This window comes from Drosophila gunungcola (assembly GCF_025200985.1).
Source record: "Drosophila gunungcola strain Sukarami chromosome 2R unlocalized genomic scaffold, Dgunungcola_SK_2 000004F, whole genome shotgun sequence".
In the NCBI taxonomy this organism is placed as follows: Eukaryota; Metazoa; Arthropoda; class Insecta; order Diptera; family Drosophilidae; genus Drosophila; species Drosophila gunungcola.
Genome location: NW_026453167.1, coordinates 5,609,529 through 5,630,929, shown reverse-complemented (window position 1 = coordinate 5,630,929; position 21,401 = coordinate 5,609,529). Strand labels below are relative to the sequence as shown.

The following is a 21,401-nucleotide window of genomic DNA, read 5'->3' as shown; positions in this document are numbered from 1 at the left end:
CTTTCAAGCATCCAATTTCGAAGTGGTATATCTTAAAAGTCTTCTGGCTTAGTTCTCTAAAAATCTGCGTTTAAAACTTGATTTGTAATTTCAGGCCGATTTTTCGCAAATTTTATGATGTAACCCCTTTCTAAATCTCCGAAAAAATGGTCTGTGCAGAAAAGTTACCAAAAACCTGCAGTTTTAAATCCATAACTTTACGCATCTAAAGTCTTGTGGCCTGAAAGAAAAATCTTAACCTAAAACCAAGAAATAAAACACCTTGTTACCATATTTGTGGATGTTAACTTGATATATTTTATTCTGGAATGTGTCTGTATGGTGGCGTGTTGTGTGTCAGTGAGTGTAATACATTTCTCATAATACTTAATAAACGAATTTCCTAATACTAGCAGCGCACTGGTCCTGCTCCTATTTACTGTCTATTTACAGGTGAACTCCTCGTAGCTCTCGTCGCACTCGTCGCACTTGACCTCGCAGCACCAGCGGAACTGGCAGCGGCACTGCTTGGTCCGCCGGATGTGCTGCGTGTTGTGGCCACGCCCACAGCAGAGAAGGTCGCAGCTCTGGGGGCCGTGGCCGGTCCGCTGGCAGGTTCTGCCGGCGGTGCCCTGGCTGCCCGTCTGCAGACTCCGCTCGCAGTAGTTGGGCGACGCCTCCAGGTAGATCAGCTCCATGCGCTTCGGCCAATCCAGGACCGGTTTTGGGGCACGAGCGGTGCCCGCATGCTTCTTTCTGCAAAAAAAAAGAAAGAGAGAAAAAGAAATTAGTATTTCATTTTAATCTTATATTGTATATATCTTTTAAACTAATATACAGCTTTTTTGTTTCTTAGTTCGATCATATACAATACAAATTATTTCAGCAGGATCTATGTATTTAATTAGACCCTGGAATAAGTAAAAATATTTTATAATTTTCTTTGAATTCGATATTTGATATTTACAATCTTTATTAAATCATTTTTATATTAACGTGTTTTGTATTAAGGCTTGGGAAGTTCTAGCACCAAAATTTACCAATTCAATATTTTAAATGTAAAGAAATAAGTTAAGTAAAATAATTATTGCCTACGGAAAATTTTTAAGTATAATTATTTATAAATATAATTATACTGTTCCTCAAATATTTCATATTTTAATATTTGTAAAATATAGTTATATTTTAATTTATTATTACATTTTGTTCTTTTAATACTGTATAATCTTATATTGTAAAAAATAATTTTTGGATTGGTCAGTATCAATTACAATTTCTTATTATCATATTAAAGTTTGGTATTTAACCTCTCCTTCATATTTGTTTATTTTCTTAAATAAGACTTCTAAAAATAATGATTTGTATTTGTCTCACCTGCTTAATACTAATCTCAGTCCACGTTTGCCTTTGATGGCTTGAACAGTTTTGGCTTTTTGATACTTATTCATGAGCTTATCGCCGATCAGGCGAAAGGGCGGCAGGCTCTTCCAGCAGGTCTTCATCACGCAGGAGCCACTCACGCCATGGCACTTGCAGTCCGTGCGCAGCATCTTCTTGACCAGCTGAAATGGTGAAAACATATTAATTCAGTGATGATAAAAAATATATCATATATCAAATCGCTTTGCTACGCACCGTTCTGCCTGCCCGATTGTTGTGTAGATTCATCAGCGTGCGGGCATCTCGCTCCAGTTCGCGGGCATCCATGAACCTGCGTGCGTACCGCATCCCGAAATCCACGTCCGCCGAACAGCCGCCCCACTTCCAGGGCTCGTCGGGCGTTCCTCCCGCTGTGGGCGTGGCCTTGTGCCGCACATCGCAGCCGCAGGTGGAGATGTTGCCGCGGGCACAGGCGGCGGTCACCGCATAGGCCGCTCCGGCACTGGCTATCGCATAGGTGTAGGCAGCCTCACGCGAAGCTACGCATAAATATGGGGTTATAGATGCATATCAAATGAAGCTAATAGTAATATTTTACAACAAAAATTTAAATTTCAATTTATTTGTATGCATTAAATTGTTGACAATGAAGTAGGAACTGCACGATGATAGATTTTAAATACTTATGGGCAGAGTGTAAGCGGATAAATGGTACTCTTATTTTTATTAGCAGCCTTGTTTACTTTCACTTCTTTAATCTAAAAAACTAATTTTAAGCTCAAAAAATCTGTTTTTATTGATCAAACCAATTGTCGAGTAAACCAATCGTAAACCACCACTGACATGGGCATTTTTTTATAAGACTCCCAGTGAGTGCGTTCATGTCGTGATGGGATTAGGATTAGGATTGGTATTGGGATGCACATACTGGTGCACATGCAGAGGCACTCACCTGTGGGTATGACATGGGCGAAGACGTTGCGCTGCCACACCTCGGAGCAGTTCCAGCGGTGTCCCCGGAACTGGTGCTGGCACTCCTGGGCGCCCAGCTGGTGGCCTTCGCCCAGGGCGATCAGGGCGTCGGGCATCTCGCGGCACATATTCCGCTGGCCGGGAGTCAGGCCCGGAATCCGGCCACAGAGCATGGCGGATGTAAAGCTGGACACTAATCTGACAAGAAGGCAAAACAAACAGAACCATAAATAACACCCTGTAGAGCCACAATAAATAAATAAATAAATAACAAACGTATGCCGATCGATCGATCGATCGAACGATGGTGATCCGCAGCCAGATAGATCGTTCGATTGGCAATGGCTGAAAAGCTGAAAAGTCGTGCACACCAAACGCCGCCGGCTCTTTTGGGCTGGCTGAATGCATTTCCATTTCGTTTGCCATTGGAGGCTTTAGTTTCGGCTTGGAGCTGTGAGTTCCAAGCCGCGAGCCTCAGCTCCAGATCTCAACCAATCGAGTCGGCTCTGGCCAAGATTAATGCGCTGCAGTTGTCTCCAGCACAGGGACAAATTTAATATGTTTTTATTAATCGAACTAGATGGGTTTTCTCAATAAAACATATTGGTTTTAGAAAGCATGTCAATTTTATGTTCAATTTGAGACTTTTAGACTTAGTATGGGGACATTTCTAGGGCTCCTTGAATCTTTTAATTTATATCTACATTTTTTAATAAAATAAGTCATCTTTTAACTATTCAAAATTATTCAATTTATATATATTTTTTTTAAGGAATAATATTTATTTTAGGAATTAAAAACCATAAACGTCAAATAATTAATATTTACAAATTTTGTGAAAACAAAACATGATTAAATTTAAATTTGGGATTTATTGATAAATATAAGGTTATTAAATTGTTTCAAATTTCAAAGGCATTATACTCAAAGCTAAAGGAAATGTACCAAAAACTTTTACAAATAAAAAGTTAGACAAAGAAGATGTATTTAAAAACTTATAATTTATTTGTTGATGTAAGGACCAATGTGATTTTTGATTTCACACACAAATTTAACCTGTTTTAAGTATAAAAATCTAAGATACCAAAATCTTAAATGGGAAATTAGACTCTATATAAAGGTAAATTTAAAATATACATTACATATAAAAAGAAATTATGTGCATGTTTTCATAAACCTGTAACTAATTAAAAATGTTTCAAATTTTACTGAAATATAGTATGCTTAAGAATAACGATTGTAATAAATTGTTAATGCCATTTTGATCTATTTTTACCCAGTGACCTAAGCTTTTTTTCCGGTGTATTTGTGGCAGGTGGCTGTGGGCTTGGGCGTTGTACTGTCAGTTTTAGTCAAATCCCAGTCGCCAGCTGTATTATTAGCCATAATTGCACGGAGATGCAGATAGATGGAGATGGAGAAGCTTGGCCATCCAATCGTGACTCGCTGCAGTGTCTAATCAAGTCGCGTTTACTTCAGCTCAAGCTTCAGCTTCAGCTTGAGCTTCAGCTCCACTTGAGTTGTCGGGTTAAATGGCGAAATTAATGCTAACTGTCAAAAATGGCAAATGGGATTAATGAGTTTGACAATGAGTTGCAAATTGCCAATTTCAGATATTTCTCTCTCTATTCGACTGTCTCCCACTTGCCACCCTCCTGCGACGTGTCGGCTGTCTAACCTGTCGACTTGCGGCTGCAAACCAATCAGCATCAAACAGCTGCGGCAATAATCATGCGATCGATCGATCGCCTGCTCGCCTTTTGTCCATGTTTGAAGCCAAGTTAGAGCCAGGAAAAGCCAAAGAAACACATCCCCGGGCCAAACAACTGGCGCACGGGTGGGCAACTCCGCCATTAAAATACAAATGCAACCCAAACTCCAATTGCCAGCCACATGTTTACACAGTAAAAATGTACATCATTTTTAATTAGAAATTGTGGATATAAAATTGCACAAGCTGTTTTTACCGGAAAATTAAACATAATATTTAAACGCTTCAATAATAACATCTGTTTGCTTATAGATTTTGTTAAGACATAAGAACTAAGACCCGAATTCTTTGGATATTGCATTATACAAATTAAGCGAAAGTGTTACCACAAAAATGTTGTTTGTTTCATTTTATTCTAAAAAAAATGTCTACTGACTTTTAGTGATTTTCAATATACAAATATAACAAAATGTTTACTCAACAATGTTGTTAGTTTTGTTTTATTTAAAATTGTTCCAACAACTTTTAGTGGTCCTCCTTCAAACTATAAAATATAAAGAAATTATTCAATGTATTATTCTCTATATAATTATAATTACATAATTCCATAATGGAAGTCAATAACATTTTTCAACGTGTGTCCAAATGTAAGTGGCTTTCGCTGCCTGCCACTACTCGAGTGTCTCCAACTTTAAGCTTCAGCTCAGCTCGAGCGAACGAGGAACTCTTAAACGCAGCAATTAAATCAATTTACAGAAATTACACATTTTACCAGCCGCAGAGGAGCACGAAGACATGAGCTTAAACCCTCGGCAAAACGTTGATTGTCGATCGCTGATTTCTGATACGGGATCGCTTTACTTGTTGCTGGTTTGTTGAACAGGCTGTTAACATGGCTCACAACTGGAGTCGAACGTCGACGATCGAGGCGAAATTGGTGGTTAAACTAATAATTAGGTGCGTTTAACAGAGGGCCAAAAGGAAGGGACCGCCAACCTTCAACTCTGCGGTTGCCGAGGTTGGCCCGAAATACGCGATCGATCTGTCAGCGCATCCGCTCCGCCAGTCAGTCATCCAATCAGTCAGTCGGTCATTCAGTCATCCAATCAGCCATTCGGTCAATAGCTTTTACGTGCGTTCGCCCAGCGTGACCGTCAAGCCCCCCGCACCTCAATAAATATGGTATATGGTATGGGTAGACTACTCTTCTACTCCAAAACCTGCCGGCAATCAAGGCGGCCATCTCCTGATACTCAAAACCCTTTTGTTTTTAGCTGCTTTATTTAATTTGTCGCTGGGCCCGCCCGACTGCTGTTTGCCTGTTGCATGTCAACGCCGACAATTTCATCATCATCATCATCGCCATTACCAGAACAGATTTCAGTTCCAGACCCATGCACAGCGGGAAAATAATTCAAATTTGTCACAGTTTACCATATGGAATGGCATTTAAAAATTGCAATTTAGGAGGCTTGGAAAATAAACTGATTGCTGATAAAAACCTAGTTTCAAATAATAATATTGTCCTAGGATTAATAAGAGAGATCAAGAGATAATTTACGTAGGTAAGCAGTTTATGGTAAGATAAATTTTCCTATCAGTATAAAATCATATTTTCTTACAGTTTATCCAAAATGTGTTTCCAAAAAAACTTTTTACATGCTATGCTTTAATTTACGCAAAGCTATTTTTCTATTTAGATCTTTAGTTCTTTTAGTGACACACCTCCTGTTTGTTTTTTTCTCTGTATACCCATACCCAACCCCAATCCACTCCATGATCTTCAGGCTCTTGAAACAGTCCAAGTCACGTGTGCTTGATTTGCGCTTTGTTTTGAGTCCCCCTTACATTTTTTTGTCGTAGTCCTTAGACCGCTTTACTCTTTGTATTAATCTCTGGTTCTATATCGGGGTTCTCGCTCGCTTCGTGGACCCTTTATGAGGTTTTTAAGAGCAAGGACCTGTCATGAACTGATACACTTCCGCCTCCGCTTTCGCCTCCGCCTCTGCTATTTACCATCTCCCCTACTAACCGTCGATCACAAAATAGAGCCTGGCATTTACGCAAAACCGGCAACTAGTTCCATTGACAGTCTTATGGCTTCTGCTGTCCGACAATTGGTGATTCCTCAAGGCACTAATTTGCACAAAATATATTTGCCACGACAACGCGGACTCATTAAAAATGGATTAAGCCGGGTGCATAATTCAACGGCAGCTGGAGCATAGCCACTTATGAGTTTGGCCACGAGCAGCATAAATGGCCAATACAAGACCCAAACCAGCAGCAGCAGCAGCAGCAGCAGCAGCATAAAAACCCCAAGAAATGCTGACTTAATGCGCACTTTGGAGCCTCATAAAAATATGACTTTAATATTTTCACGCGCAGGCGTAGCAGCTAGCTATCCACTGGTGGACCCATTGGTGATTTCCCCCCATCTCGATCTCCTCGTCTTTATCCCCAAGTTTAGGGCTCTGGTCCCGTCATAATTGTGCGAATCTAGTCGGCCAAATAGTTTCGACCCACCGCTGCGCAGGCGGCTGTGTAAGTTGTTTGGGCTAAGGCCTTACTCTCCTCGGAAAGGCGGCTCTTGACCAGTAGCGCCTCCAACAGCAGGCAGATATATATGGCCGGCGCTCCGTCTGGTAATTACATGCCTTGCTGACATGTTCATGGCCCTCCTTGGACCTCCTTCGGGCCCGGAGTCAAGCGCCAATTGGAGGCGGAATGCAACAAAGGCGCTTTAATCCGACCAAAACAATGCTTTTGGTCAGGGGGAAAAAAATGTTCACTACGAACCCTCAGTGCCTCAATCCCTCGGTGTTCAGTTTTCCGTTTTCGGGGCATTTGAAAGTTTTGTGTGCGCTGATAAAAACAGCTTTTGCTCCTACAGCTGCATGTAAAGTGGGCGGGGCCCGGGAGGGAGTGGTCGGCGGTGGGAGCGGACAAACCGAAAACCCATAAAGGCTGTTCAACATGCCATCAATAAAACACAAATATTCCGAAAGGGGGCCGCAAGGAGAGGCAAAGTGGACGGAGGATGGAGGAGCACTGGAGCATTGGAGCGGAGCGGAGCAGACCATGGTCATGGCCAAGAAAAATGTCGCTGCCACGCTCAGACAAACGGCCAGCAACAATTGCTGGCCATCCTGGCCACAAAAACGACGACGTATTGACCAGAGAAAGACATATGTGTACGAGCACCGGGAGAAAAGGGAATCAACAGGTTGTTTAAAGGCACAATTATGGCAATTTGGTTTCGAACTCTGCGACTTTTATCATAACACTTAAATGTGTACAGTTGCGGTCAAAATAATAGTAGAATTTAAGCTTATGGAAAAAACAATCTAAAATGGTATAGTAGCAACTTTAAAAAATTATTTTTATATTTACGTGAAGCTTATACCATAAACTTAGAGTGGCAAATATAATAATGTACAATTATCATAGGTATAACCTTTTAAAAAATTAAAAAAAAAATTGATTAACTTTTTTTTTGTTTATTAACTTGAAAACCAGGTCACATGTTACAAAAATTTCATTCCAATTCAAAGAACAGAAGAACGATGATTTATGGTCATATTCTTAAATTGCTAAAAATCGTTTACCTACTTTATTTCGAAAAGTAATTTTAAGGAACTACCAAAAGAAAACAATATCAAATGTGTTTTAAGTCTGCTTTTGTTTATGGTAAGTTAGCATTATGGTAATAAAACAGAAAAGGTGGCCCTGGTGTCTTAAAGATAGTTTTTAAGCACTTTACATTTTCCCACTGGTTATTATTTGACCGCAGCTGAACGTTTTGTTCCAATGGTACATTTTAACGGTGTGTAAAAATTATATAACTCGATGTGTATTTGGTTAACAACAAATGTAATTGGCAAGCGCTTTCATTAAACGAAATATGAAAACTCACAACTTAGGTCAAAAAAAACCTCGCAACTTTGGCAAATATTTACAGGTGCAATAGCTAAAAGGTAAACTAAGTTGCAAGGTAAAGTATTTGAAGGGGCACTCCTTAAATCTTGACTGAAACAACAACAACCCCCCTCTTTGTCGATTTCAGCACGCTTTCTTTCAGTGTACGCATGCCGTGTCCATGTAACAGGTAAAGCCAAAAACGGATCGTTCAGTCATGGACAATTGGCAGAGACCAGTGGTCGAATGGACCACATCAGGCAGTTAGCCAGTCCGGCCAACCGCACTCTCGCCCTTGCCAACCCAAGCCAGCCCCATTCCATCCCATCACGCCCTGGCAAACAGATCAACGCAGATAGTTTGTTTGGGCTTTGAGGTTTGCAGTCCGATCACTCATCCATGGCCGCAGAAAAATGGTAAGAGTAAGAGCGAACTGCGGCAACAATGCCGGCGACCAGCGACCAGGCACAGATTCCGATTCCAATTCCGATTCCTCGACCACCGCGCCAACGACGGCTCCCGCACTGAGATTTTTTTGTTGCAGGTTGGCCTGGGAAACTTGGAAACATTGGCAACATGGGCAATCTGGCAACTGGCAACTGGCAGCCAGAAAAACTGGCAACAGGCAAGAGTTTATGCCATTTTGGGCTTGTAAATGCAGACACAACCTGGCGGCAGAGTGATCTTGATCGCAATTTGAGCGTTTGTCTGCACGTTCATGCGTTCCAATTGTCCATGTAAGAGCACCCAGTACGAATACGAGTACGCGGAGATGTATCTGGAGGATGCAGCTGGTTTCCTGCTTTAAAATTGCACTAACCTCAATTACACGAGCTAAGCATTTCTGGGTTAAGACCCTTTGAAGGTTTTCTTTATTTTTTTTCGGGTAAGTTCAGGTTCAGTTTGGGCGAAGCTCTGCCCACAAGACCAGCCCACTGACAAGACGAGGAGAATAAAAAAATTAAGAAAAGAAGTCAACATGGACAATAGGAAGTCTATATACCCTGCAATGAAAAATCAGAAGTCTATATACCCTTGCAGTTATAAATGTAACTACAGAACAACTTGATTTATGTGCTTTTGCAAAAAAAATTATGTTCTATAAGATTGCCAGTAATATTTTATAGCTTAAGATATAAGGTATATATTTTATGCATTAAACAAAATTTATGTTTGGTAAGAATTTCAGTGAATTTATTCTGCATTTCAAAATATACTAAAAAACATATTATTGACCTACAACTTTCTAAGTTCTGTAATTTCAAGTTCTCCATGCAAACATTTGGTTAAAATATAAATACCATCTGCTAGGGTATAGGATACAGAAAGTGGAGTGGGAAAAACATCGCGTATCTTTGAGATACACTCAACTTATTGCCACTGCAACTGATCATGGCAATTAGATAGCAGTCAAACACACACATAGGCATAAAAACATAGAGACATAGAGACGGGGATGCAACGTTGATGAGTTTATGGCAAAAATTGATTTCCAGTTGTCGTAGCCACGCCTACCGCCCCAATCCGATTTAGCTGCTCCCTCGCTGCTACAAATGAGAAACTGCTGTCTTTCTGTCAGTTTTGTGCTTTACATGCTGCCTGCCATTTAATTGCCAATTTTAATGAGATTTTTTTGCAGCGTTTTACCGAACGTCTCCGGCCCCCCGAAAGAAACTTTCGATCGGGCCGCAAACTCTAAAACAACTCACACATATAGAACGAGGCGTTCCACTTGTTTTGGGCGGTCGATAAGGACTTTACATACATCGCGCTGTGGCTCCGCAGATAAAATTAGCGATCGTGTCCGGCGATGTGCGCGATATAAGAAAAGGTAACGAAGAGTTGTCAACTCGTGCAGATCTGTCAGCGATAATGGAAAACCGATGGCAATCGATGGCAAAGGCAAAAGAAAAGCCAAAAGAAAAGCCAAACCCAACACCGCCCGGGGATACATAACATACATAAACTGTTTTGGCCGTTAAACTTAATGGGCATACCGTTTATGGGGCTACTATACCTTATTTCCATAATCCAGAGTATGTAGATTAAGAGCTTGTTATGTATTTCCACATGACGATGCAAATCCGAGGCACACAACACGAATACGAGCCAGCAGCTGGCACTATCATCATATTCTATTCGCACTAAAAGTCTCAATACTCAATGCATTTTGAGGCTTAATTTACCTTTCCTTTCCGTTCCTTTCCTTTCGCTGAGCTTAGCAGTCTCCGATTTCCACAGTTCCTCAATACCGAGGGCCTTTTGTTTCATTTTTACCCATAAACGCAAACGCCGACATTGGAGCCCGGAGAATCTGAAGAGCCAATGGCGAGAAACTATTGGGAAATAAACCGAACGCCTCTGTTGTTGTTATTATTAATGAACCGAAAAGGCAGGACGGCAGCACTCAATACTTCTGCGAATATGACCAAATAAGCGACGATCGATTGCCGAAACACAATACACACACACTCGGTCGTATTTTGTCCATTTGTTCGTATGCTAATTAACACCTTCTTCTGCTCCAGCCAGCGGCGTTTCAATTAAGTCATCGCGCGATCACCATCGGATCAGCAAACACTTTTCGGGCAACGCGTGCGTTTCATTCATGCAAATCTCCGACTTGGCCCGGCCATAACTCAGACCCGAAACTGCCATCAGCGGCAGCATCATCCATCAGTTCGAGATTCAGCGGGGCGGGCTGTCCAGCGGTCCGGCTGTCCAGCGGTCCGACTACACGATTTTTTAATTTATGATAAAGCGCCTCCGACTGTCACAACGGAATTGCGGCAATAACCATAAACGGCTCAGCAGGTGAAAACTACCAAAAAAGAAAAGGCAAAGGCAAAAGGCAAAAGAGTGCCGATAGCCGAGTGCCGCGATGAAGATCCCTCCCCGAGATCCGAAAATCTTGGGATCGTGTAGCGCTTAGACGTCCCGGGTGCTGAGATTAACATAAATGCAGCTCATTAGTGACGCAATTAAAGAGCCGAGCCGCCAAACGGATTGGGCCAGGAAACACCGAGATGGATCGGCTCGGTCTTTATCGCTGGAGGAGAAGTGCTAAGTGATCGATCGACCGTCGCGCGCGAGCTGAGTTTAAAAACTGAGTGGACCACGAAAAACTATACGCACATACCTCGGCCTCAGTCACTTGGCCAAACAAGTTGGCAGTTCGATGAGGTTCAGGCGGTGGTAAAGGTTTTTCAAAAAGGTTTTTATTTGGGTAGGGCAAGGAACGTGAACAGGAGTCTTAAAGAGATCAGAACTTACACTTATCACTGAGCCACATGAATTGATAGATATAAAACCAATTTTCGGGCCATAGCTTAATCGTATTTCGAATTAATTTATATCTCGAAAACTTTTTGTTTATTTCTCTATCAAACTAAAACACTTCTTAACGAGGTAAGTCGAGACGTAACATTTCCTTAGTGGTTAATCTTAGTTAGTTTGTAATTAGTTCTGAAACCCTAGGCACTTAAATCAATAATATTAAGTCCCTATTTCCTAATGGCATACTTTATGCTTTAATTAAACTGTCTTCAAATTTTGATTGTATTTTTTTTCTGTCCATAATTTTGTAAAAGGTTTTAACAGATAGTTTAGCCAAAATTGCCATTTAGTCGTCGATTATCTTAGAATAATCTTTACATTTCAATAAAGACAAAATAACAACAAGTTAGAAATAAGTTTTTTAGTTTCAATTAATTTATAAATTATTACTTTATTATATATTATTATTATTATTATTACACCCACACCACGGTTGAGTTGAAACAGGACAATCGAACGGCAACTCAAGTTGCAACTTCAGTATGAGCTCGGCTCGGTTCGCTCCGAACATGCTGTTCGAACACGTTGCAGAGCCCTGTTCGATGAAGCTGGATGCAACCGGCCAAGTTTAAAGTGATGCCCCAATGATGGCCAATAAGCGATCCTGCACGTGACTCAGGCTCTGGGCTGAATGATAATGACGGAGACCTCAATTTGATGGTTTCGGGCCTTTTTGGGGGAGCAACTTTCATCGCAATCAAATCAATTAGTGGGTAAAGTCGTGTTTCCCTGGCCGCAGAATTGCTGGGGCTCCTCTTCGGAAACTGATCGAATCTCATGGTCCATGGGATCCATTGGTGATTTGTCAGCGTGTCGAACAAAACACAAATCATGTTCATCAAAGTGTGGCTACAAATGTGTGTTTTGTGGCTTTTTTTTGTGGCAAATTTATAACTTGTTGTGGTGACTCGGGCTTCAACTGCGATTGCTGCAGTTTGCAGTTTTACAAATTGTTTTCGAACATTTGTTTCAAAGTGATTTATTGTCGGTTATTTACAATCCGCCTCTTGACCAGTTGGGAAAATTGTTCATTTTTGTTTTTATTTTTCACGAGCCTCGGCTTCTTCACAGCCACACAACTTTGGCATTCGGTAGCCAAACGGCAAACGGCTAAAAGGAAGGAGGAGGAGTGGCTTAAACCTAAGGCACAGCATCTAATGCATTTCTCGGATACGTGTGTCGCCTTAATTGATAGTCATTTATGCTAATTCCTGGCCAGAGAGCACAGGAATTCGCTATCTTGACGGGCAACAAGATGTGTTTAGTGCAGTTAGAGTCGGGTAACATTCGATGGCAGCCTATTAAATGCAATTAAGTTAATTTAAAACAGTTTTGTGGAAAGCGCTGACAGCTAACAATAAACAGGTGCCCGCGGCTCAGGCCCGAAAACAATTGAACATCCATTGTTGTTTACTTGATTTAGCCAGACTAAAGTCTGAGTCACTCGGATGATGCGCCGCTGCTAGTCCCAATAATAATATAATGGTTGACGTCAATTATCGGCAATTGCAGTCGTCTCCGTAAGTACCCGTACTCCAATCAGAGTTTAGTTCGGCCTGACCCAGATTGCAGAGTCACAACAGTCTTTGCCGAAGTACCTACAACATAGTTTATTGTGTGCCAAGACTTTTAAATTCCAGATAATTGTTTTATGGCCCCTGCGAAGTCTCTTTATAGCAGCCAATCGATTGTTGATTAGCCGCAGCAGCGTGAAAATGTCGCTGGCAACATTGTAGTGCCACTCTCGAGGATTGTGGGTGTCTCAGCGGGAGGGGAGCCTCAAATCAGGCATTGTTTTAATATCAATGTTATTTGCACTTAAGAGCCTTAAGCTTCGGAAGATTAAAAAACATAAAAACAAGCTTTTCTGTTCAAATGCGGTTTTAAGATTAATTTTGCAGTTGGTATTCCTAACATTTTACAAAATACCTTACACCTTTGTTGTTTCCTTTTTTTTTTGCAATGCACAATTCAACTATTTAGTCTTTTAGTTTTTTGTTTTTAGTTATGATAAATAAAATCTTAAAACATAGTTTTTTGATTAATAAAATAATTAAAATTTTGTTTTGACTGGGACAGGTTTTCTGTTTGTAATCAAAGAAAAAGGGAACCTCTAATCAGGCATTGTTTTAAAATCAATATAATTTGCACTTGAGTGCCTTAAGCGTCAGAAGATTAAAAAACATTAAAACCAAGCATATCTGTTCAAAATTGTTATTAAAAGTTAATTTTGCAGTTGGTACTTCCTAACATTTTACAAAATACTTGAACACCTTCGCTGTTTCATTTTTTGAAATGCACAAAGCAACTATTTAGTGTTTCTTGTCAAAGTCTTTTGTTTGTATTATTATTAGTTTAGTATTTAAGAAACTTTGTTTTGACTTTGACAGAATCAAAGAAAAGTTTTTGTTTAAGTCTTTTGTTCTATCCAATTTTAATTTTAAGCAGTGAGTAAAATGTTTCAAATTTTGGTAATCAGGAGAAACATAAAAAGCAAATAAAATAGAAAGTTGTAAACTATGTTTTCTTTCTTTTCAACATTTTTAATTATACAAATATTTTACGATTTAGTAGACCAACCTAATTACTTACCATAAAATTAGAAGCTAAAAAAAACCATTGTAAACTTTATTTGTTACCTCTGGCCTTTTGAATGAGTGGAAGTCGGCTTACGCCACTCCAGTGGCAGTGTCGTTCAATAACCATAAATAATATATAAACCCACAAAAACAAAGCACTGCCATGAAACAATCGAGAATGGCCCGAAAATTCCAGCTAAACAACAACTTTACCAAAAACCGAAATACAATAAAAACGAAGCCGGAGAGAGAGGAGAATTGCTTCGGTGTTTATTGTTGTGGCTGCAAAGCGTCAACGGAGGGCAACGCTTGGTTTCACATTACCCCCAGCTTCCGCTGACAGACCGAATGTCAAGCAGCCAAACAACCGAACAACCGAACAACCAAACAACCAGACAACCAGTGAAGCGATCAGGCGGACGAGGAGCGAGAAATCGCATTTGGAAAATGATTTTTTGGACTAAACTGCGATTGCCCATAAACAAGTGTAAATTGAGCTGGAAAAGCGGAAAACGCTGCCAAACGCAACCAACGCATCCGATTTCAGGCAGCGGCAAAAGGTCGAGAGCAGGCCGATTTATTAACAAGACACTGCGAACGCCTTGGCATTTTGCATTGTGCTCGTAATTACGAAACAACGCAGCAGCCAGCAGATACAGATAGAGATACAGATGTATCTGCGCCCATTAGCTCATCCTCCTCACCCCCGCAACGCAGCAAGTGTTAATAGAGCTGAACCAGAAAAAAAAGGTGGAATTGGAAAACTGGGAAAAAAGGAAATGCTCGCTGACCCAAGCAGCTGGAGGTTTCCTTTTATTTATTTTCGTTTTTTCTTACCTGAAGATACTTTCTTTGGGGCGATAGGGTTAGCGCTAAGGACAATTCATTGATAATGACTGGCGCCAGCTGGTTGGCGGCTCACTTAGACAAATTGATTACTAATTGGTTTGTCAGGGCGGCAAGAAGAGAGGCACAGATAGCCCAGGAATAACCCAAGAACCAAGGACCAAGGACCAAGGAACAAAGACCAGTTAAAGTGTTGAATTAAACTTTATTGGATGTAATTACAATTTTACAGAAACTGGAAAGTCGTTTTACAATATATGTATAACTCTATATTTTGTTTGTGTTTTTTTTTAGTTTGGGGTGTATCTGTGTCTGTGTCTGTACATATATAATACGTTGATTTGTTAAACATTCTTTAGTTTTGCGAATATATGTGTATAGTTCATGCTAAGTATCCCATACAAGTAAGGTATAATATTTAAAAAGATTACACGCTAGGTATATTTCGCTTAAAAGTTTTGTTAACAGTTTCATATCCGTTCCTATTTGCTGGTCTATTAAGCTGAAAGTCGGAAACAAACAGTTCAATTGGATGAATTTTGGAGTTCTTGGGACAAAGTTGGATGCTTTGGTGGTTAGTTAGCTAGTTGAAGTTGAAGAAGAATGCTTGCTTCGTACATGCGCCGCACTTAGAAGTTCTATTAGGACGAAGATAGGTATAAAATTATCTAACAGATATGTGAGTACCAAATATCCGATTATCCAATTACATTAGCTATAGTAGTTTTTCGTATTGTATAAGTTTCGTTAGATATCAACAATTTTGGTGTTGCATTAGATTAAGTTCAATTGAAGAAAAATAAATTCAAACAAAACTAGGCCCGGGAGTTGCCCTACCGCCACTTCGATATATAGATACATGGTCTGTTAATAAGGTATTTATAATTGTTTGTTAGATTTAAGTTTAGTTTTAGTGCCAATTGGCTTAAGGTACTTAAGTTTTCTTTGCCTTTTGGCCTCCCTCTATCTAAAAAGACTTTCTTCCATTAAAACACACTCAGGTTGCTACTTTGAGGTTTATAAATTGTGTGTATGTGTATGTGTATTTATTTTTTTATTATTTTTTATTATTTTTTTTTTGTGAGCCAGAGTGTGTTTTGTGTGTGTATAGTATGTGTGTGTAGTATGTGCAAATATTGCAATTAATTGCATTTAGTATTCAGCTGGTAAATGTCTAACACCCTGCCTAAACAGTTAACAAAATTGATTGCAATTCTTAAGTCAGTTGAGTAGTGAAATCGTATTTAGTCTTCATTTCGAATCAGTTTATCAGATTTATACATAGTTAAGTTAGAGCAAAATGCAATCAAAGTTTCGTAGAGTAATATAATAGTGCGAATTAAGTATAATAGTTCGTAGTTAAATAGTTAACAATGTGATAGATCCTAAATTCCACCCACCCTCAACAACTGCACTTCTGGTTGTGACAAATAATCGTCGGCTAGAAGTCAAGTTACAGCCCATTTGCACATTTCGCACTTGAAGTTGCTTTCTTTGCACTTGGGTTTTTGTGAGTTTTTGTTATTTACTTTGTGGTTTTTTGGGACTGCTAGAGGTAAGTGTCTCTGTTCCAATGTGCTGTACACACGGATTCGAGCTGGTGTATGTACATTCATCGTCCAACCGCCGCCTGTGTTTATTAATTCGAACTTGAACGATGCTTTCAAAATTGTTGTTCTTGCGTTATCGTATCAGTATCGGCTCTTTCTATATTATATATATATATATATATTGTATATTTGTAAGTATATATGTTCTTGTTGTATGTTATGAAAGCTAACAATGTGGACGGACAAAAATAATTTACAAAAATTCATTTATTGTTACATTTAGTTAAAAAACTTTTCTCTCTTGCATGTTTTGGTTTCTTGGCTGTGTCTTCAAGCAGTTAAGATCGACTGGCGCCATCAATCAGTTGGGGGAAGCAGCAGCAGAAGGTCGGAAATTACATATATCTGGCTGACTGCCCTCAGATTTGGTTGTAATTTTTGGGGCTCAGTATCTCATCCACTTTTTGATTTCATCTATCATTAGCTAAGCTTAGTCTAGGTAGTCAGATAAGTTGAGACTTATTACACATTGTGGTAGTAGTAAGTACTTGCGTATTAGAAATTAGAATAGGGTTGGTTTTCTTTGAAACATGATAGATTGGTAGCTGCTGCGCACTACTTACGAATCTGATTTTAGAAATCAACAACAACTTTTGGACTTTCAGTAGAGTCTTATGCTTAAAACTAAAGAGCAGTTAGCAACTAGTTAGGATCGAGGATTAATGCTTTAAGTTTTTGTTTTTTTTTTTTTGTTTTTCTTTTTAGATTTTGCTTTAGAGACAAGCTTAGTCGCATCGCAGAGCTTGGTAGTACGTTAAAATAGACTAGAATTTAGTTAGTTAGGCAATATCTATATACAAATGTAACTATTTAGAGGCATACACATGCATAATATTGGTTTAAATTGTATATATATATAATATGTATATATTGCAGGCTACATTTTTTACTACAATTGGAGTTAAAAAGTTTTTCAAAGGCTTCAGTAATAAGTTCTTTCGAGTTGACAAATGGAAAAATTGTGTTCTCATCATCTCCCTGGAGTCCGATCTTCGGTTAAGATTAGGTTTAAGTAATACCTAAAAAGACCACTAACCTAAGCTACGTTCACTTCGAAAACAATGTGTGTGTTGCTATCTTTGTGTTCCTTAAAATTCGTTAGGCAAATGAATCAAAGTAGTGCAGGTAGTTGCTACTAATTCAGAGTGTGTGTTGTTGTCTGTTTTAGAGAGAGTTTTTGAAACAAAGTTCCACTACAGAGGTGCTCGGGATTGTTTTTCCAAATCGGAACAATTACGAAAGTAGAAAGTTTCACTCGGTTGTTAAAGCTATTCATAAATTCTTATGGAACAGTGCAGCCATGTTCCTATGTTAAAAATTCACTCAGTTGACCCTCACTGATTGGATTGTATTTGGTGTAGATTGTTGTTGTTGTTTCTGCTCGCACTGGTGTTGCCACTGCTCCGAGCAGAAATGCTGTTAAAATAGGTAATTAAATTAATAATTTAAGTGAGGATATAATGCATTGTGTAGGCTTACTTATTTTCGTGGCACACCAACATTTCCTGCTGCCCTTGAAACTGCAAGTTTTGAAGGTATTCCGCCCTGCGTTGGTGCACCAGCTTCTCTTTTTCGGCTCGCTCTTTCTGTAGTCTGTGTGGTGGAAAAAGATTGGTTTTAATAACAGATAATCTAAGCAAACTAAATACTTAAAAATCAATAACATAATTAAAAGTTAACAAAAGCAAAGCATAACCAGATTACACGTTCTTACCAAAGTCGTCACATTGCCATCCCAAATGCTTGCGTGCAATAACATTACCCATGAGTTAGCTTATCATCAAATTAAGCCTTTTAAGTTGGATCAATTAGTAGTACTTACTTGATGCGTGATTGTCTCATAAACTGTTGGATTTTTCTGGCAGCTTGATTCTGGGTGGACTGTGAGTAGGTTCGCCTGGTAAAGGGATTTAAAATAAGTTAGCCATCGTTTAGCACAGTTCGAGGCTTATGGCACTCACTTCAAGGGACCCGAAGGACTCGTTTCCTTGGGCGTGCTAGGCTGTGAGCCCAGCTCGTGCAGCTGCTGCTGATCCTGCTTGTAGTGATCATAGAAGCTGGACAGGCACTGCGAGTTGCTGCTCACACTGCCGTGATCACTGGCGCTGCCCAGGCCTAGGCCGCTCTTCTTGAATCGCTTGTTGCGACGATAGGAGCGATAGCCATGCTGGATGACCAAGGCGGCGTTGGTCATCTGCCTGTAGTAGGCATACTGCTTGTACCGCCTGTAGTAGTTCTGAATGACAGTAGCGGCACTGCGTTCCTTGTTCTGCTCCTCGAGCTTCTGGCGGCCCTTGTACGAGCGGTAGGCCTTCTGAATGCACTTGGCCGCCTCGTACAGCTCCCTTTGCTCCGTGTCCGTGAGGGTGAGCTTGGAGAAGTCCGCCTCGAAGGGATACTGCGAGATGCTGGAGGCGTGCAGGAACTCCGTCAACTGCTTGGTTGATGGCGGCGGACTGGGTGAGCTGACAGAGGGATCTGTTCCCAGTATGGAATAGCTGGCAGGCGACTGCAGCGGTCCCGAACTGGCTGGACTCAGGCTGGAGCAGGGTGTGCTGACATCGTGATAGCGATAGCCATGGTCATGGAAGTCAAAGCTAAAGTCGCTGTCGAAGTGTGTATTGGGCAGCGAATCGAGCAGGGGATCCATAAAGCTATCCGTCAGCGCCGAGGATTCGGAAGTCAATGGTTCTGTTAAGGGACTGCCCAGCACCATCATTTCATCGGCTTCATTCTGAAGGGTTTAAATATATATTTATTATATAACAAGTATTTAATTACTAATTCTTACTCACCTTAATCCTTTCGGGCATGGCTGCTATTATGTGCTCCGCTAGTGTCAGCACTTTGGCATCGGAATCCCCTGAAAATAGGCCAAACTGTTTACAAAACTAGTTCCAAACATCGAGTTTCATACGAATACATGGCAAACGAGTCTACATAGTTTAATTGGACACCGTCATGTACAAATTTACAGTTTCACATTATTTTCTTTGCAACCTTAAGCTCAATTAGCCAAAAGCATCTAATTGAGCCCAAATTTACAAAAGCTACGTTTATGACTCTCCAAATTGATCACGATAAACAAAGTCGTTGGACACGGTTAGGTTAACTATTATTTGTATTATACACACCGACAAGCATTGACATTTGTGTTTAGAGAGTGTTTAGCTAGCTATTTACATACACCTCGGATTTATATTTACAAATTACAACGATCAATTCGTGGTTAATTGGGCGGCCAGTGATTTGTTAGTTGAAAATTATACGTAATCGGTTAAATGTAGACATCGATAAAAGCGCACATTTAGGGCGCACAACCAGCAACCAATATTAATAACGAACATTTACATTGATTAAACGAGAACGAGCTCCCCGCCCCCCCAAATACACATGAGTACATATAGTATAGTAGTAACAACAAACAGCAATAGCAACAACAACAACGTCAACAACATCGATATCCAGCCCCATATGGTTAGTATGATTTAAGCTACAGTACAGATTACGGGTGAGGTTGTTACGGGTTGGCAGATTGAGATTGAGTTTGGATTGAGAGTAGAGTGGAGTGGAGTGGAGTGAAGCTGGGCAGGATCCGTCTGCCATCACTGACCTACAACGGCATCGGGCAGGGCCAAGTCATTGCCAATGGTCACGTCGGTCGCGCTCGTCGAGTTGTCGTCGCAATCGATGTCTTTGTCGTGCACGGGACTCGATTCGCCCGTGGATACCTCGCCTAGTTTGAATTTACCGAGAAAATTTGAGCATTTGTTTGATTCCATATAACAGTCTATAACTAGGAATACGCTTCATCATGCTGAAACTGATCCCCCGCACTTACAGAGGGCAAAGTCCATCTTCCGCAGCGGCGACAGCAGACAGTTGGTCCCAGTAAGCGAGTCCAGCGGCGAGTCAACGCCCAGAGCATAGTTGTCATGGCTCTCAAAGTTACTGGAATAATAATTATAAATTTAGAACAAGTCATTATGACTGATTTGGTATATAGCTGCGGTCAAAATAATAGTAGTGGTACAATGTAAAGTGCTCAAAAATATACTTTTAGGGCATAAGAACACTTTTCTTTTAAAAAATCTTAAGGCTTACCAACAAACAAACAAATTTTGGGTTAAAAATCGTTTAATATTGCTTTGATTTTTCAAGGAAAATAACCTTTTCAATATACGTAAGTAATTGAATTTATAACAATGTAGATTGCTTTCTCAGTAAGCTAAAAAAACTACTATTATTTTGACCGTCACTGTACCTACCTATGAAGCCTAACCAGCGGTTTGCCGGATTTGCTGCGTATATCCATGTTAATGCCACTGTCTATGGAAGATCGCTTGGAGTAACGACTGCTGTTGTTCGGTGGACTCTGATTGCTATGGGTTAAGATGGGAAAATATTAAGTTTCCATAATATAATCCTCCATTTAACACTTATATTTCCATAATATAATTCCCCATACCTATGCACAGCAACTGGTCTCAGGAACACCCCATCATGCTTGCGCTGGATCTCCAAGTCGAAGCCACTGAAGCTCTGGTGTTGCTCCGCCTCCGTCTCCGCTTCCACGCCCATGTTCATGGACAGATTGGCCAGGCCACCACGCAGTTGTGGCTTCCGGCAGCGCTCCTTCTCCAGCCGAAACATCTGCGCTAGCAGATGTTTGTGGCCCCGCATGTTGGCCAAGTCGAGAGGCGTCTGTTGCGCCTGGGTCTTGATCTTCAGGGCGTTGTGGTTCCACTTGTAGAGCAACAGCGAGCACTCCACATGGCCACGCACGCAGGCCCAGGCGAGCGGAGTGAAGCCGTAGACATCCTGGCTGAGGGCATCCAGTTCCGTTTCGAGTATGATATGTGGATTCTCCGCGCGCCAATTGAGCATGGCGCCCACCAGTTTGGCATAGCCCAGGGCGGCGGCCAAATGGAGCAGGGTCATGCCACGCAATCCCACTGTCCAGGAGGCACAAGTGCTGGGCATGCTCCAGGCGTGCTTGATCAGCTTGTGGCAATAGGCCACCAGCTTCTCCTCAAAATTGGGCTCCAGATACAGAGCAGTGTGATCGGT

General features: G+C 40.6%; 3 protein-coding genes across 12 annotated transcripts in view; 1 reads left to right on the top strand and 2 right to left on the bottom strand.

Moving 5' to 3' along the window:
- Positions 1 to 280: 280 nt before the first annotated feature.
- LOC128253761 (protein Wnt-2-like) lies at positions 281 to 10,057 on the bottom strand. Of its 2 annotated transcripts, none has more exons than XM_052982430.1 (5): positions 9,978 to 10,057; positions 2,312 to 2,529; positions 1,615 to 1,898; positions 1,354 to 1,541; positions 281 to 735 (listed from the first exon to the last, which is right to left on the bottom strand). In XM_052982430.1, exons 1-5 carry the CDS (start codon positions 9,986 to 9,988, stop codon positions 423 to 425), a joined length of 1,014 nt encoding a protein of 337 aa, XP_052838390.1. In that variant the 5' UTR covers positions 9,989 to 10,057; the 3' UTR covers positions 281 to 422. The 2 variants fall into 2 exon arrangements, with proteins under 2 accessions (XP_052838390.1, XP_052838392.1); XM_052982432.1 differs by having other exon boundaries at positions 2,312 to 2,524; positions 9,978 to 10,024.
- Positions 10,058 to 11,308: 1,251 nt separating this feature from the next.
- Positions 11,309 to 21,401, top strand: part of LOC128254271 (uncharacterized) — a 31,903-nt gene continuing 21,810 nt past the window's right edge. The window contains exon 1 of the mRNA XM_052983206.1: positions 11,309 to 11,368. The gene's annotated coding sequence lies outside the window, so the exon portion shown is untranslated. The remainder of the gene's footprint in view (positions 11,369 to 21,401) is intronic.
- LOC128254268 (uncharacterized) overlaps positions 14,907 to 21,401 on the bottom strand; it is a 38,161-nt gene continuing 31,666 nt past the window's right edge. For 4 of the 9 annotated variants that reach the window (XM_052983190.1, XM_052983191.1, XM_052983197.1 and 1 more), the window contains 9 exons: positions 20,800 to 21,401; positions 20,600 to 20,713; positions 20,173 to 20,282; positions 19,945 to 20,067; positions 19,127 to 19,194; positions 18,293 to 19,065; positions 18,154 to 18,228; positions 17,811 to 17,924; positions 14,907 to 17,747 (listed from right to left, as the gene is read on the bottom strand). In XM_052983190.1, coding sequence (XP_052839150.1) covers positions 17,666 to 17,747; positions 17,811 to 17,924; positions 18,154 to 18,228; positions 18,293 to 19,065; positions 19,127 to 19,194; positions 19,945 to 20,067; positions 20,173 to 20,282; positions 20,600 to 20,713; positions 20,800 to 21,401 — 2,061 coding nt within the window. In that variant the 3' untranslated portion in view covers positions 14,907 to 17,665. Of the gene's footprint in view, positions 17,748 to 17,810; positions 17,925 to 18,045; positions 18,074 to 18,153; positions 18,229 to 18,292; positions 19,066 to 19,126; positions 19,195 to 19,944; positions 20,068 to 20,172; positions 20,283 to 20,599; positions 20,714 to 20,799 lie in introns of all 9 variants that reach the window. The other 5 variants (XM_052983193.1, XM_052983195.1, XM_052983199.1 and 2 more) reach the window with 3 other exon arrangements.